Below are 13075 nucleotides of genomic sequence, written 5' to 3'. Positions count from 1 at the left end.
CGGAGCGGCGTCGGGGAGGCCAGAGGCTGGCTGGGTGCGGGGCTCAGACGTCCAGGGACAGGCTCCAGCGAAGGGTCTGCCGGACGAGGGTGGAAGAATGAGCAGCAGGAGACAGGCAGGTGGTCTGTCCGGGCTTCCCACGCCAGCTGCCCGTCAGCTACCGCACAGCTCGGCTGAGTGCGGGTCCGTGTCCCCAGGGCGCTTCCCTCTCTCCTGAGCTCCAGGGCCCCCCCTTTTTTTCTCCTCTGTAACCTGTTTCCTGGGGCCATTTCCCCTATGGCTCACTTCTTCCTCTGACTCTAAATACACTTTTTCTTATAGTTTGGGGGGAAAAAGGTGGGGGGGGGGGGCCGGTTTGGCTCGATGGATGGAGCCTCGGCCTGCAGAGTGAAGGGTACCGGGTTCGATTCCGGTCAGGGCACATGCCCAGGTTGCGGGCTCGATCCCCAGTAGGGGGCGTGCAGGAGGCAGCGGATCCGTGATTTTCTCTCATCATTAATGTTTCTCTCTCTCCCTCTCCTTTCCTCTCTGAAATCAATAAAAATATATTTAAAGACAAAAAAAAAATGGGGATTCTTGGTTCCCACCTGTATTAGCTGGGTATTGCTGCTACAACAGTTACCATAGCTTAGTGGCTTAAAACAGCAGGAATTTATTTATGGTTCTGTAGGTCAGAAGTCTGACAAGGTCCCACGGAATTGAAATCAAGCTGTTGGCAGAGCTGCATTCCCTTGGAGACGCGAGAGGAACAACTTGTCTTGCCTTTCCCAACTTGGCTGACGGCCCCTCGCTCCATCTGTCTTCAGAGCCAGCCACAGCGAGTGGGTTGAGTCCTCACATCCCCTCAGACCTTCCTTTGCCTCCCTCCTCCACTTTTAAGGAAACTTGTGAGGATAGTGGGCACAGCCAGAATATCCAGGACAGTCTGTTCTAAAATCAGCTGTTCGCACCCATAATCCCCTTTGCCATGTTAGGTAACATATTCACAAATTCCAGGGATTAGGACATGGACATCATTGGAGGCCGTCCTTCTGCCTCTCATGTGACCCCAAACACAAACCTGCTTAATCAGTTTTGTGAGCCGAACTGAATTTTAAAAACTTTTAGGCCTGGCCAGCCAGTTTGGCTCAGTGATTGAGTTCACCCTTGAGCCAGGATGTCACAGTTTGGTTCCTGGTCAGGGCAAATGCCCAGGTTGTGGGATTCCCCAGGAGAGGGTATGTGGGAGGTGGCCAAACAATGATCCTCTCATCATTGATGTTTCTATCCCTCTCCAGTCTCTGAAATGAATAAACATATTTTTTAAAAAAAACTTTTAGGGTGTAATGTCTGTGAATACCACACAGCGGTATGGAAATCCTCACCTGCCCCATCAGCTAGTCCCACATTTGTTTCACTCCACCCCCCTTCCCATCAAAACTTGACAGGAGAAATGCAAGACTGACTGACCTATCGACATAATTTAGATGCAATTGTGTTGCCCTCGCTGGTTTGGCTCAGTGGATAGAGCGTCAGCCTGCAGACCAAAGGGTCCCGGGTTCGAGTCCGGTCAAGGGCACATACCTTGGTTGTAGGCTCCGCCCCAGCCCAGGCCCTGCTCAGGGCTCGTGCAGGAGGCAACCTATAAATGTGTTTTTCTCACATTGATGTTTCTGTCTTTCCTTCTCTCTCCCACTCTCCCTTAAGAAAATCAATGGGAAAATATCCTTGGGTGAGGATTAACAAAACAAGATGCAATCGTGTCTACCACTGGCACTTTGAAGCCAGCCTCAGCTCTCACCTGGAGTTTCCTGTCCTCCCACAGCCCAGACTCCAGGCTCTTTTACTGGCTGGATTCCTAGTAACAGCCACAGGGTAGACACAGGTTCCCTTTCCAACATGTCTCATACTCCCCCAGCGCCTCAGGCCAGTGGCCTACACAGCCAGCCAGCTCCTTCTGTTTCCTTGTTTACTGTAACATGAAGAAAACTGGAAACTATTCGAAATATCCAAAGAATTTTGGGTATATCAATTACGGCATTTCCCCTTACTGGGATAACATGGCCATCCAGAATTAGAATGTAGAATTTCAAAAATAATTACAAAAATATTCAATGACAATGCCCATAAATCTAAATTGCATATATTTTTACAAGTAAAAACAAGTACATATGTGGAATAATATAGGAAATAAAGAAAAAAACATTAAGAATTTAGTTCTGTAGGTCAGATAAATAATAAAACCATGAAATAAACATGTCAAGAATGGGCAACTGGTGGCATTGTTTCCTACAGAAGACGGCATAGGGACCTGTAGTGGGATCTGCTTAAACTTACGACCTGGGACTTCAGCGCTTCCTAAGATCCCTTACCGATGTTTCTACTTGGTTGACCCATGTGAATGGCTGAGCAACCACTGGTCCACCCACATCCCAGGACTGAGGTTAGGACAAGCCCCAGTACCATGAGCCCACACGCTATAGTCCACTCGAGGCGGCTGCAGGGGCAGTCCAGGCCAGCAGCCCTTCCTCCATACCTGTGTGCCTCCACTCTGCCCACAACCTCTCATTTCATTTCAAACACAGCTAGTACAACACGTTTTATTTCACTGGAAAAATCTGTATAAAGAACCAAACCTGGTTCCATGAAAACATTTGCCATAGCTTAAATACAGGTCAAGGGGAGAGGGAGGGTAAGAGTGCCCTGCCTTGTGCGAGCTGTCACAACCTCACTCTTAGTGAGGCCCTGTCTGGTGAAATCGCAAGTGTCCCAGAGGAGTCTGCTTGGCCCTCTCTAAGGCCTCAATAGCAGTGGGACGTCTGCTTTCTGGCCCACAGACGGCTGAAATCCTGAGAGCTGCCACGGTACTTATCAAAAACATGTGGACAGACAGAATGCAAGGGGGCTGCGTTGGTGTTTTCAGCTAGTCGTATAGGCAGTTAACACTTCAACTAGGAAAGAAAATATATACTTTATCAAAAAATAGTTCTAATATATAGAAAAACATTTCAATCCTCTAGGGCCTCTGCCCCTTATTTACATTCACAAAGCCACTGGGAGAGCCCAGGACTGACGGGAGCAGGGAGGCAGGGCCTCTTGGGGCATTGCCATCGCTTACTGCATGAGTAGATGAAGAAGTCACAAGAGGACTTGTCATTTGCTCATTTGGTGACAGGATGCAGGGGAATCACTGGAGGTGAAAGAAGTGAGACCTAGTCCTGGGTCAGATCCGACCGTGCACAAACCCCAAGACATCTTTGAAAGCTTGGACCAATGCCCTGTGTTCTTGAGAACCACTGTGAGCAAGTGGCTGATCGGGATGCTCTGTTGCCAGGGAACCAATGTGGTTTATATTCTTTTTTCTTTTTTTCCCTCACAAGCCGGGTGGATAAGGTATTAGGTGGGGAAAGTATCAATAACTGAGGTGAGAGGGAGGGTCATTCGGAGAGGACATTACACCAGCTTCTTGGCCTCAAAGAAGCTCTTGAGATGCCGCATCTGCCAGATGCCAGTGAGGATGAGGATGACGGTCTGAGTGATGGACCACCACAGGACCCTCTGGTTGGTGCTCTCACTGGTCAGTCGGAAGCGCTCTTCACGGTACTGTGGGACAGCAGACGCAGGACTAAATGTGCAGGGAAAGCCGGTCCTGGCTGTGTAAGCCACCCCCTCCCATAGGACTACTCAGCCATGGGACCAAATCCTGTCTGCCCGACCACTGGGAGTGCCCCACGGGAGTGACGTGCGGCCTCTCGGGAAGCATCCCCACTGGGATGGAGTCATGCTCCTTCCAATTCTTGCCAGATCCCAAGGTGAACAGACGATGCCTAGATTTTTACTCTATTGTGTAGAGCCTAAAAAGAGCCCTCCAGACCAGCGATTTTCAATTCATCGTGCAGCAACAATTTTTAAAAGATGCAATACCTGACTTTAGGCGGTGAGAGCCTAAAAAGAGCCCTCCAGACCAGCGATTTTCAACCGTCGTGCAGCAACAATTTTTAAAAGATGCAACACCTGACTTTAGGCGGGACACTGACCTCTTTTCCCCTAGATTGTCAAATAAATAAATGACAACAGTCAACCCAACAACAGCCATCCAGTATGAATGAATCACTGGATGGCATGCTCAATGGTTAGAGTGTCAGCCTGGGAACCGAAGGGTCTCAGGTTCGATTCCGAGTCAACGGCACAGCCCTGGTTGGGAGACAACCAATCAATGTGTCTCTCTCACATCAATGTTTCTCTCTCTCCCCCAGCTCCTCCCCACTCCCTTCCACTATCTCTAAAAATCAATGGAAAAAATATCCTGGGGTGAGGATTAACAAAAAACAAACAAAAAGTTATACCTACTTTTTTGTCAGATCAGCAAAAAATATATTTTTTGGTGTACCACAGAAAGTTTAGTAATTACTTTATGTGTGCCATGAGATGAAAAAGGTTTAAAATCGCTGCTCTAGACCAATACCCTCCATTCCATTCTCTGAACAGTTCACTGGGAAGGCCCCAAGCAGAAACCCCAGTGGGTGTGGTGGGTATAAAGGGCAACTGGCAGGTCCCAGTACAGCGACATGCCCTTACCCTTTGGTAGTCCTGCTCCTTCTGGATCTGCTCCACCTGATCGAGCAGCTGGCGGGCTCGGAGCTGCAGCTCTGTCAGTTTGTCCTTGGCCGCAATCTCAGGGTAGTTGTTGGCATGCTCTCCAACCTGGATGTCTAGGTGCACACGCTACAAGGACACGGGGTCAGAGCCCCAAAGCCACAGGGTAAGAAACAGGAGTTGGGGAGCCTCAGACAGCCTGTTCCAGACGATGCCACCTGCTCTTGTCCCTGACTATGGGACAGAGGGGCAACAGGTCTCCCCAATTGTGACTATGCCACAACGGGTCACAAATAACGATGGAGATAAATCAGAACTTTGGAACCGAGTGAGAGATTCTGAGCTGTAGCGAAAGAACTTTTTCCTTTTTAAAAAATATTATTTTATTGATTTCAGAGAGGAAGGGAGAGGGAGAGAGAGACACAAACATCATTGATGGGAGAGAATCATGGATCGGCTGCCTCCTGCCCGCCCCCCAAGGGATCCAGCCTGAACCCAGGCATGTGCCCTGACGGGGAACCCAACGGTGACCTCCTGGGTCATAGGTCGCAGCTCAAGCCCTGCACCACGCCGCCGGGCATGAAGAACACCCTCTTACCAGTCTGCCGCCAGCGAAAAGCACCATCCTGGTGGAGTTGGAGTGCAGGCAGATCTGATGGTCCCCAGGGGTGTGGGAAGTGAAGGTGAAGCGTCCCTCCGAGCCATACTGCCGCGAGAGCACCACCTGCAACACAGCGGTCAGTGGAAGCCCCTGCACTGACCTCCCAGCTCCGCCCCCCACCCCCCTACCCCCAGGGCTCTGGAGAGGGGCTGCCTGACGCCGTCCGCAGGGCGCCCAGGCCACAGCCTGCGGGTGGCCCTACCTACCTTGCCTTCGGGGTCCTTCACCTCCACGTGCATGCCCAGACCGGGGGTGGAGGGCAGGAAGACCTCCTTCTGCTTATCCCACATCTGGGTGCGGTAGTTCCCTGCGGAGCGACAAAGCTGTCACAAGGCGCCTCGACCGCCCGGCTCCCACACTCCCAAGGGGACCGCGGCCCGCGACTGAGGAACACGCAGGGCCCTGCCCACCCCCACGCCGCCTGACCGATGACCATGGTCTCGTCGGGGATTTCCTCGATGAAGCAGCGCTTCTCGGTCTCGCCGATGTGGAAGTAGAGCCCTCGGACGCCCACCGCGCACAGCGAGAGCAGCAGCAACGCGGGCCACCCCATCGCGAGCCGCCTTGGGGGATCGACACCTGTCACCGAGCGCCCTCGGTGCAACGCGCATGCGCACGCCTGCGCCCCGCTTCCAGGCGACACGGCTCAACCCGACGCAGAGCGCGCACTCTGACGCCAGTCCCGCGCCTTTCAGGCCAAAGAGCCGGGGCAGGCGGAGATTGCGCATGCGCGGAACGCTCGGGGCGGCGGGGTGGTCCTCTTGCCCCTCAGTGACGTAGTCCAGTACCAACACCTGCCAACGCGCACCTTCTCTCCAGCGTACGTGCGCGCGCCTGCGCACCACACCAGTAGACGCAACGTGACGGCGCGGGGAGTACGCATGCGCTGAACCGCCTCTCTCGCCCCCCTCCACCCCCTCCCTCTGTCAGCCCGCGGTGGCAGTGGATACGTTGTAAGGTCAGGGCTGGGACTGAAGCGGGACGGAGGCGGGGAAGGGGGAAAGCGGTCTCAGATGGGCGTGGGAGGGTCCGGTGGGCCTGTGAGCCCTCTTAGGGCTTTGGCAAAAGAGAACCCTCTAGGCCCCTAGAGTAGGGTATTTTGTTTGAGGAATGATTTGCTCTTAGTTTTTAAAATTATCCTGTCCTGGCAAAAGTTGATTGTAAAACATAAGGATCACCAATGGTACAATATGCTTTTGTAATGTTTAATCTGAATCCGGCATTTTGTCTTGCGATTTACAGGAAACGAAGACGTTTAGAGGACATCATGAGGAAATGATAAAGCCAATCCAGAACACAGGACACTGGGTTCAACCTTTAAAAACCTAAAGTGAAGAACAACGGGGGGGGGGGGGGGGGGAGCCCTGTGGGTGGCAGAGTCTGCAGAGACCCGTGCGACAGCGCCGCCCCGTCCGGATCCACGTGCTCTTCCCATCGAGGGGTGGACTGGCCACCCATGGCTGCAGCCTGGGCCTCCGGCTTCCATTTTCACTCTTGAAACCCAGCTGACACCCCACCCTACTGAGCGGCCAGTCACTGGAGGAGCTGCCCCAGCCAATACATGGCACAGGATCAGCTACGCCCCCAAAAATAAAAACAACACACACACAAACACACACAACACAAACTATGCAATTATGTAACTGGGACAAAAATGAGGACACTCTCTATAAACTGACAGAGAAAGATTTCCAGGATATATTGCTAAGTTTAAAAAGCAAGGTGCAGCCCTAACAAGTTGGCTCAGTGGATAGAGCATGGGCCCTTGGTCTGAAGGGTCCCAGGTTGATTCTGATCAAGGGTATGTATCTCGATTATGGGTTGGATCCCCAGCCCTAGTTTGGGCACGTGTTGGAGGCAACCAATAGATGTGTGTCTCTCACATCCATGTCTCTCTCTCTCTGTGTCTCTCCCCCTCCCACTCTCTCTAAAAAAAAAAAAGGAAAAATATCCTTGGGTGAGGATTTAAAAAGAAAAGAAAAGCAAGGTGCAGAGAGAGTACATTATCTTTGGTGTTTGTATTTGATGAAAAAACACTGGAAAACAGACTCTAATATAAGAGGTTACTTACAGGTAACGGGAATATTCAGTCAACATACACCAGTATGATTGTACTGATTAAAATAGAAATACTTCTGTTCTAGTTGGTAAACCGCCACTCTCCAAGCCCTGAATTCCCTCCACCTTTGCTCTCACTACTGATACCCCGTTGCCTCATGATCCTACAAATAGTTACTCCTGGCAGGAAAGGAGTCTGGCAGGCCAGCAGATAATGAGGTAAAAGGTAGCAGAGGTGCAAGAGAGATTTTGCAAACTTGAACTTTTCATAATATTTTCCCCCATTCAACAGGTTGCCTTTTTTAATATATTTTTTTATTGATTTTTCACAGAGAGGAAGGGAGAGGGATAGAGAGTTAGAAACATCGATGAGAGAGAAACATCGACCAGCTGCCTCCTGCACACCCCCTACTGGGGATGCACCCACAACCAAGGTACATGCCCTTGACTGGAATCGAACCTGGGACCCTTCAGTCCGCAGGCCGACGCTCTATCCACTGAGCCAAACTGGTTAGGGCGGTTGCCTTTTTTTTTTAATGTTATTTCAGAGAGAGGAAGGAGAGGGAATTAGAAACTTTAATGATGGGAATCATCGATCTGACTGCCTCCTGAAAGCACCCTACTGGGGATGGAGCCTGCAACCCAGGCATGTGCCCTGACTGGGAATTGAACCATGACCTCCTAGTTCATGGGTCAACGCACAGGCCTGAGCTATGCCAGCCAGGTGCCTTTTATTCTTTTTAATTTTTTTTTAGAGAGAGAGGATGGGAGAAAGAAACATCCATTGGTTGCTTCTCTCACGTGCCTGACTAGGGATAGAACTAGTAACACAGGCATGTGCCCTGACTGGGAATTGAACCCACCACCTTTCAGCGTATGCAACAACGCTCCAACCCATTGAACCATACCAGCCAGGGACTTTTTAATATCTTTTTTATTTTCAAACCATGTGTATATGTTACCTATTTAAAATAAAATTTAAAAATTAAAGTAGTGTTACCACCATTCTCTATCACACTACCATTTTATGGATTTGAAACCAACAATTGCTGTCATGTTGATTTACCCTAAAGGGCAGCTCCATCACAATGTAAATACTGCCTGTTTCTTGTTGGGGTCCGACCCCAGCAGGTCCAGGGGTCCCCAAAGGTGTGGACGGAGTCGGCGAAGAAGGAATGACACGGAGACAGCCTTCAGTTGATCAGCAGCCTAGTCAGGACCTCTAGCCAGGATCTCCAGCCAAAGTTCTGGTCGGGATCTCCAGCGAAGTTCTGGTTAGGAACTGATCAGGATCTGATGTTTATTGTCTTGTTACATCTGTATTTATACCAGCCGATTTTAATCCTGTCAATTTCTATTACAAAGGTTAGGGCGTTTTTTATCTCCATTCCAGGGAGTAAAGATTATGTAGCTTAACTACCCGCCTGGCACTTAATTAAGGGGTTGTATCCCCTCCCTAACCTCGGGGAAAAATCCCCACCTGGGGAAACAACCTTTCTCGGAGAGGTGACCTTGGTTAAAACACATGGCACTAAGGAGAGCAAACATATTAAGAACAATATGCTATATATGCCAGGTCCCTTGAAACATATGCTGTGCAGATGTTTCTTTCCTGCAGCGACTGTGTCAAGCAGCAAGGATGGACCGGCTTCCGGCAAATTCCCCCTTTTTTATTTTTTAAAGGATAGCGCATGCAAATCAGTGGCCACCTCTCAGATTGGGCTGTTTAAGACTCGGAAGAAGACTGGCAAGCAATGACAATAAGCATAGCTAAAAACATAGTGGATGGATTGCACAAGGAGCCTTGTTCCTGTAGAAGGTTGCTGGCCTCTTCAGTCAAGGGATTTCAGCTGTCCTCAAGTCGGTGGTTTGGTTGTCCTTGTTGATCTGGCTAGCGGGCAGCGTCATTGGCGATGGGCTTCCCGAAGCATCAGCGAGTTGAAGGGCTACATCAAAGGGTCCATCAGGGCCGTGCTTGATGGTGGTGTCGGTGTCCGAGGAGTAAGCTGTGCCCTCTGGGCCAGCTGATATGGAAGATGGAGGGTAGTAGAGAGAAAAAGAAGAGAAAGCAAAAGAACTACAAGTCATGGCAGTGTTTAGAAAAAAGTAGAAGAAAGGGAAGAAGGCAGCATCCTGACACAGCCCTTTCCTTCAGCTGCCCCTTTCCCTGTGGTCCAAGGTAGAAATGGGAAACAAGTCCTGTTGTAGTGAGAGGGCAGCTGCTGTCAGCCAGTCTCTGTCTTTACCTGGGTGCCGATCTGAGCTGGGCCAAGTCTTTCTGTTATCTGGGTCCCGATCTGAGCTGGGCGTGGGAAGCGGGAAGCAGCCATGGGGACAGGAGACCTTCCTCAGAAGGGGCGAGTGTTCAAGCCCCTGCATAGTTGGGGGGGTGAGGATCTGTGCCCCACCTCTGTTGACCCCCAAGTTCTCTCCTGCCGGCCCCTCTGCGACTGTGCCTGTCTTAGGTCGTTCCTCCCTGAGGAATCTTATCCGTCTTTGACTAACCAGCCATCCTCCGGGGCCAAGCAAGGTGATGTGAGGTTCAGTTCTGTCTCCTTGGTAGCCTATGCCCCCGTGGCCTCCACGCCCAGCAACTGCCTTGGGTTCCGCTCACCTGCTGGCAGGGCCACAGCATTGGTCACATATCTTGGGGAACCCAGGTCTCTTCTCCAGGGAGAGCCCAGCTCACACCATTAGGCCAGAGACAGATCCATGGTACCAGCCACCATGAGGCTTTAACTTCAGTATGAACAGAGAGCTCAGGCAACAGCTATGGGCAATTGGATTGTAAGAAGAGGGTCGTCCCCAGCACCTAGAACCCATCTAGTATAAATATTGTTCAATGAATGAAGAATGTATACTTTGATGAAAAAGCACATTGAGCAAAAGCCATGGAATGCAATGAAGGCAGTGTTCAGAGGAGAATTCACAGTCATAAATGTCTACATTAAAAAAAGATATCAAATCAGTAACCTCACTTTACATTTTGAAGAATAAAAGGGGGGGGAAAAGCAAAATAAACCCAAACATAGAAGAAGAAAGGAACAAATAAAAAATAGAAATAGCCTGGCCAGTGTGGCTCAGTTGATTGGCATGTCATCCTGTACACCAAAAGGTGGTGTGTTCAAATCCTATCAGGGCACATACCCAGGTTGCAGGTTTGGGGCTAGGGCCGAAGGCAACTGATGGATATTTCTCTCTCATATCGATGTTCTCTCTCTCAATAACTAACAAACAAACATGTCCTCAGGTGAGGATTTTAAAAAATTATAAAAATTAGAGATAAAACAAAAAGTCAATGAAAGTAAAAGTTGGTTCTCTGAAAAGATGAACAAAATTGACAGACCTTTAGCTAGACTGAAAGAAAAAAAGACAAGTCACTAAAATCAGAAATGAAAGTAGAGACATTACCTCTGACCTTAAGGAAATAAAAGGGATGAGAGAATACGGTGAACAATTGCACATCAACAAATAAGATAATTTAGATGAAATGGACAAATTCCTATAAACACTCAAACTATTACCTAAAGTAACATAATTAAGAAACAAAACTGGTAGGGGACAGGTGGCTTCCCTGGTGAATTTTTGTTGTTGTTGTTTTTCCCCTGGTGAATTCTATTAAACATTTAAAGAAGAATTAACACCAATCCTACTTAAGCTCTACCAACAAACTGAAGAGGAGGGAACACTTCCTAACCTATTCTAGAAGGCCAGCAATACACTGATACTAAAGCCAAAAACATAAGAAAATTAGACCAATATCCCTTATGAATATAGATGCAAAACTCAATAACAATAACAAAAAAATAACAATAAACCTCAACAAAATACAAGTAATCCAAATCCAACAGCATCTTTAGATGATTACACATCATGGCCAAGTGGGATTTGCCCTATGAATGCAAGGATAATTCAACATGAGAAATATCAGAACAAAAGGGAGAAAAACATCATTACTCAATTAATGGAGAAAAGGCATTTAACCCTTTCATCTCAAAACTACTTAGAAAACTAGGAATAGAAAGGAACTTCTTCAGCACAGTAAAGGAGATCTACGAAAACCCACAGCAAACATAATGGTGAGAGACTGAAAAGCTTTTCTGTAAGATCAGGAACAAGACAAGGGTGCTCACTCTTGCCACTTCCATTCAACATAGTACTGGAAGTTCTAGCCAGAGCAATTCAGCAAGAAAAAGAAACAGAGGACATCCAAACTGTAAAAGAAGAAAAACTGTATTGACAGACGACATGATCCTATGTAGGAAAAATCCCTAAGAATCCAAAAGAAAACTACTAGAGCTAATAAATGAATTCGGTTAAGTTGCAGGACACAAGGTCAATGCACAATAATCAAGACATCAGTAATGAATAATCAAAAAAGGAAGTTAAGAGAGCAACTCCATTTACAAATGCATCCAAAAATCTAAAATACCTAGGAATAATTTAACCAAGGTAAAAGACTTGTATACCAAAAACTACAACACATTGCTGAAAGAAATTAAAGAAGACACAAATAAGTGGAAAAAACATCCCATGTTCATGGTCTGGAAGACTTAATATTGTTAAAATGTAAATACTACCAAAGCAATCTACAGATTCAACACAATCCCTATCAAAATTTCCACAGCCTTTTTTGCAGAAGTGGAAAAGCCAAACATTACATTTATATGAATTTGTGAGGGGACCCACATAGCCAAAATAATCTTGAAAAAGAACAAAGTTGGAGAATTCACTTCTGGATTTCAAAACTTACTACAGAGTTTCTGTTTGGAGTGGTGAACAAGTTTGGGAAATAGTGGTGATGGCTGTACAACACTGTGAATGTAATTAATGCCTCGGAATTGTACACTTTAAATGACAAGTATTTTCATATACATACTTTACCACAATTTTTTAAAAAGGGGGGAAAAACATGCTGAGGTTGTTCCTTCACTTTCTCCCAGTCTCCAGACCCTGATCCCACACATCAGCCCAACTTTGTACAAGCATGTACACTGTGCTCCCAATTTAAAACAAACAAGACACCCCTTCCTGTCCCTTTCAGAAATTGCTCTAAGTCCCTATTAAGCCGCGAGCGAGTGACATAGTCCCAGCCTGAATCCTGGCGCAGATTCAGCCATGTGTGTCCTCTGTGCGACCACCACGTCAGCTCCCCGCGGTCGGATCCGGCCTGGTCATCCCCAGGACCCTCGGCCGCATCCAGGGCACAGTCCGGGTCTGGAGTTGCTGCGAACGTACACAGACCACTCGGGAGGCGTGGCTCGGACTTCCCCGTGTCAATCACTGGCATGCCACCTTCTGATACTAATGTATACTTAGCAGCCACCTTCTGATACTAATGTATACTTAACGTATCTTTACATGGGACCACTTATGACAATGAAAACACCGTAACTGCAAAGAGGAAAGCCAGTATCACCTGCCAAAAAGCATCAAAGATAAACTCGGGGAGACCGAGCAGGTTAAGTCCTAGCTTCGCACGACCGCCCACCACGGCTCCTGAGCCGGAGGCTGCGCGCCGGTCGGAACGGGACGGCAGACTCCGGCCGCACGGACGAGCCTCCTCCCTGCGTGACCGGCTACCATTCAGCGGACTTCAGGCCTAACACGACTTATTTTCACATATTCGCACTGAAACAGGGCTGCATCGGACGATCAGAGGGGTCCCGGTCACACTGTTTCCACTTCCTCAGCCATAAGTAAAATAACGTCTTAAAGCCATGCCCACTTGCGTGGGGTGAAAGGCCGCGATGCACCGACCGAAGGCCCGGGCGTCCCACC

At 48.6% G+C, this 13075-nt stretch overlaps 2 protein-coding genes across 2 annotated transcripts in view; both read right to left on the bottom strand.

The window, feature by feature from the left end:
* The window catches only part of DDX56 (DEAD (Asp-Glu-Ala-Asp) box helicase 56), a 19265-nt gene extending 6681 nt beyond the window's left edge, over window positions 1–12584 (bottom strand). Inside the window, exons 1-2 of the mRNA XM_014530539.1 lie at window positions 12465–12584; window positions 12320–12325 (exon numbers count right to left, since the gene is read on the bottom strand). Of these exons, the coding sequence (XP_014386025.1) occupies window positions 12320–12325; window positions 12465–12584 (126 nt within the window). The remainder of the gene's footprint in view (window positions 1–12319; window positions 12326–12464) is intronic.
* TMED4 (transmembrane p24 trafficking protein 4) lies at window positions 2564–6038 on the bottom strand. Its single transcript, XM_005882874.2, has 5 exons — window positions 5663–6038; window positions 5443–5543; window positions 5174–5299; window positions 4558–4704; window positions 2564–3582 (listed from the first exon to the last, which is right to left on the bottom strand). Exons 1-5 carry the CDS (start codon window positions 5787–5789, stop codon window positions 3433–3435), a joined length of 651 nt encoding a protein of 216 aa, XP_005882936.1. The 5' UTR covers window positions 5790–6038; the 3' UTR covers window positions 2564–3432.
* Window positions 12585–13075: the final 491 nt, after the last annotated feature.

Source organism: Myotis brandtii, unplaced genomic scaffold (genome assembly GCF_000412655.1).
Source record: "Myotis brandtii unplaced genomic scaffold, ASM41265v1 scaffold743, whole genome shotgun sequence".
NCBI lineage: Eukaryota > Metazoa > Chordata > Mammalia > Chiroptera > Vespertilionidae > Myotis > Myotis brandtii.
The sequence above is the reverse complement of the archived record's forward strand: the minus strand, read 5'-3'. Positions and strand labels throughout refer to the sequence as shown.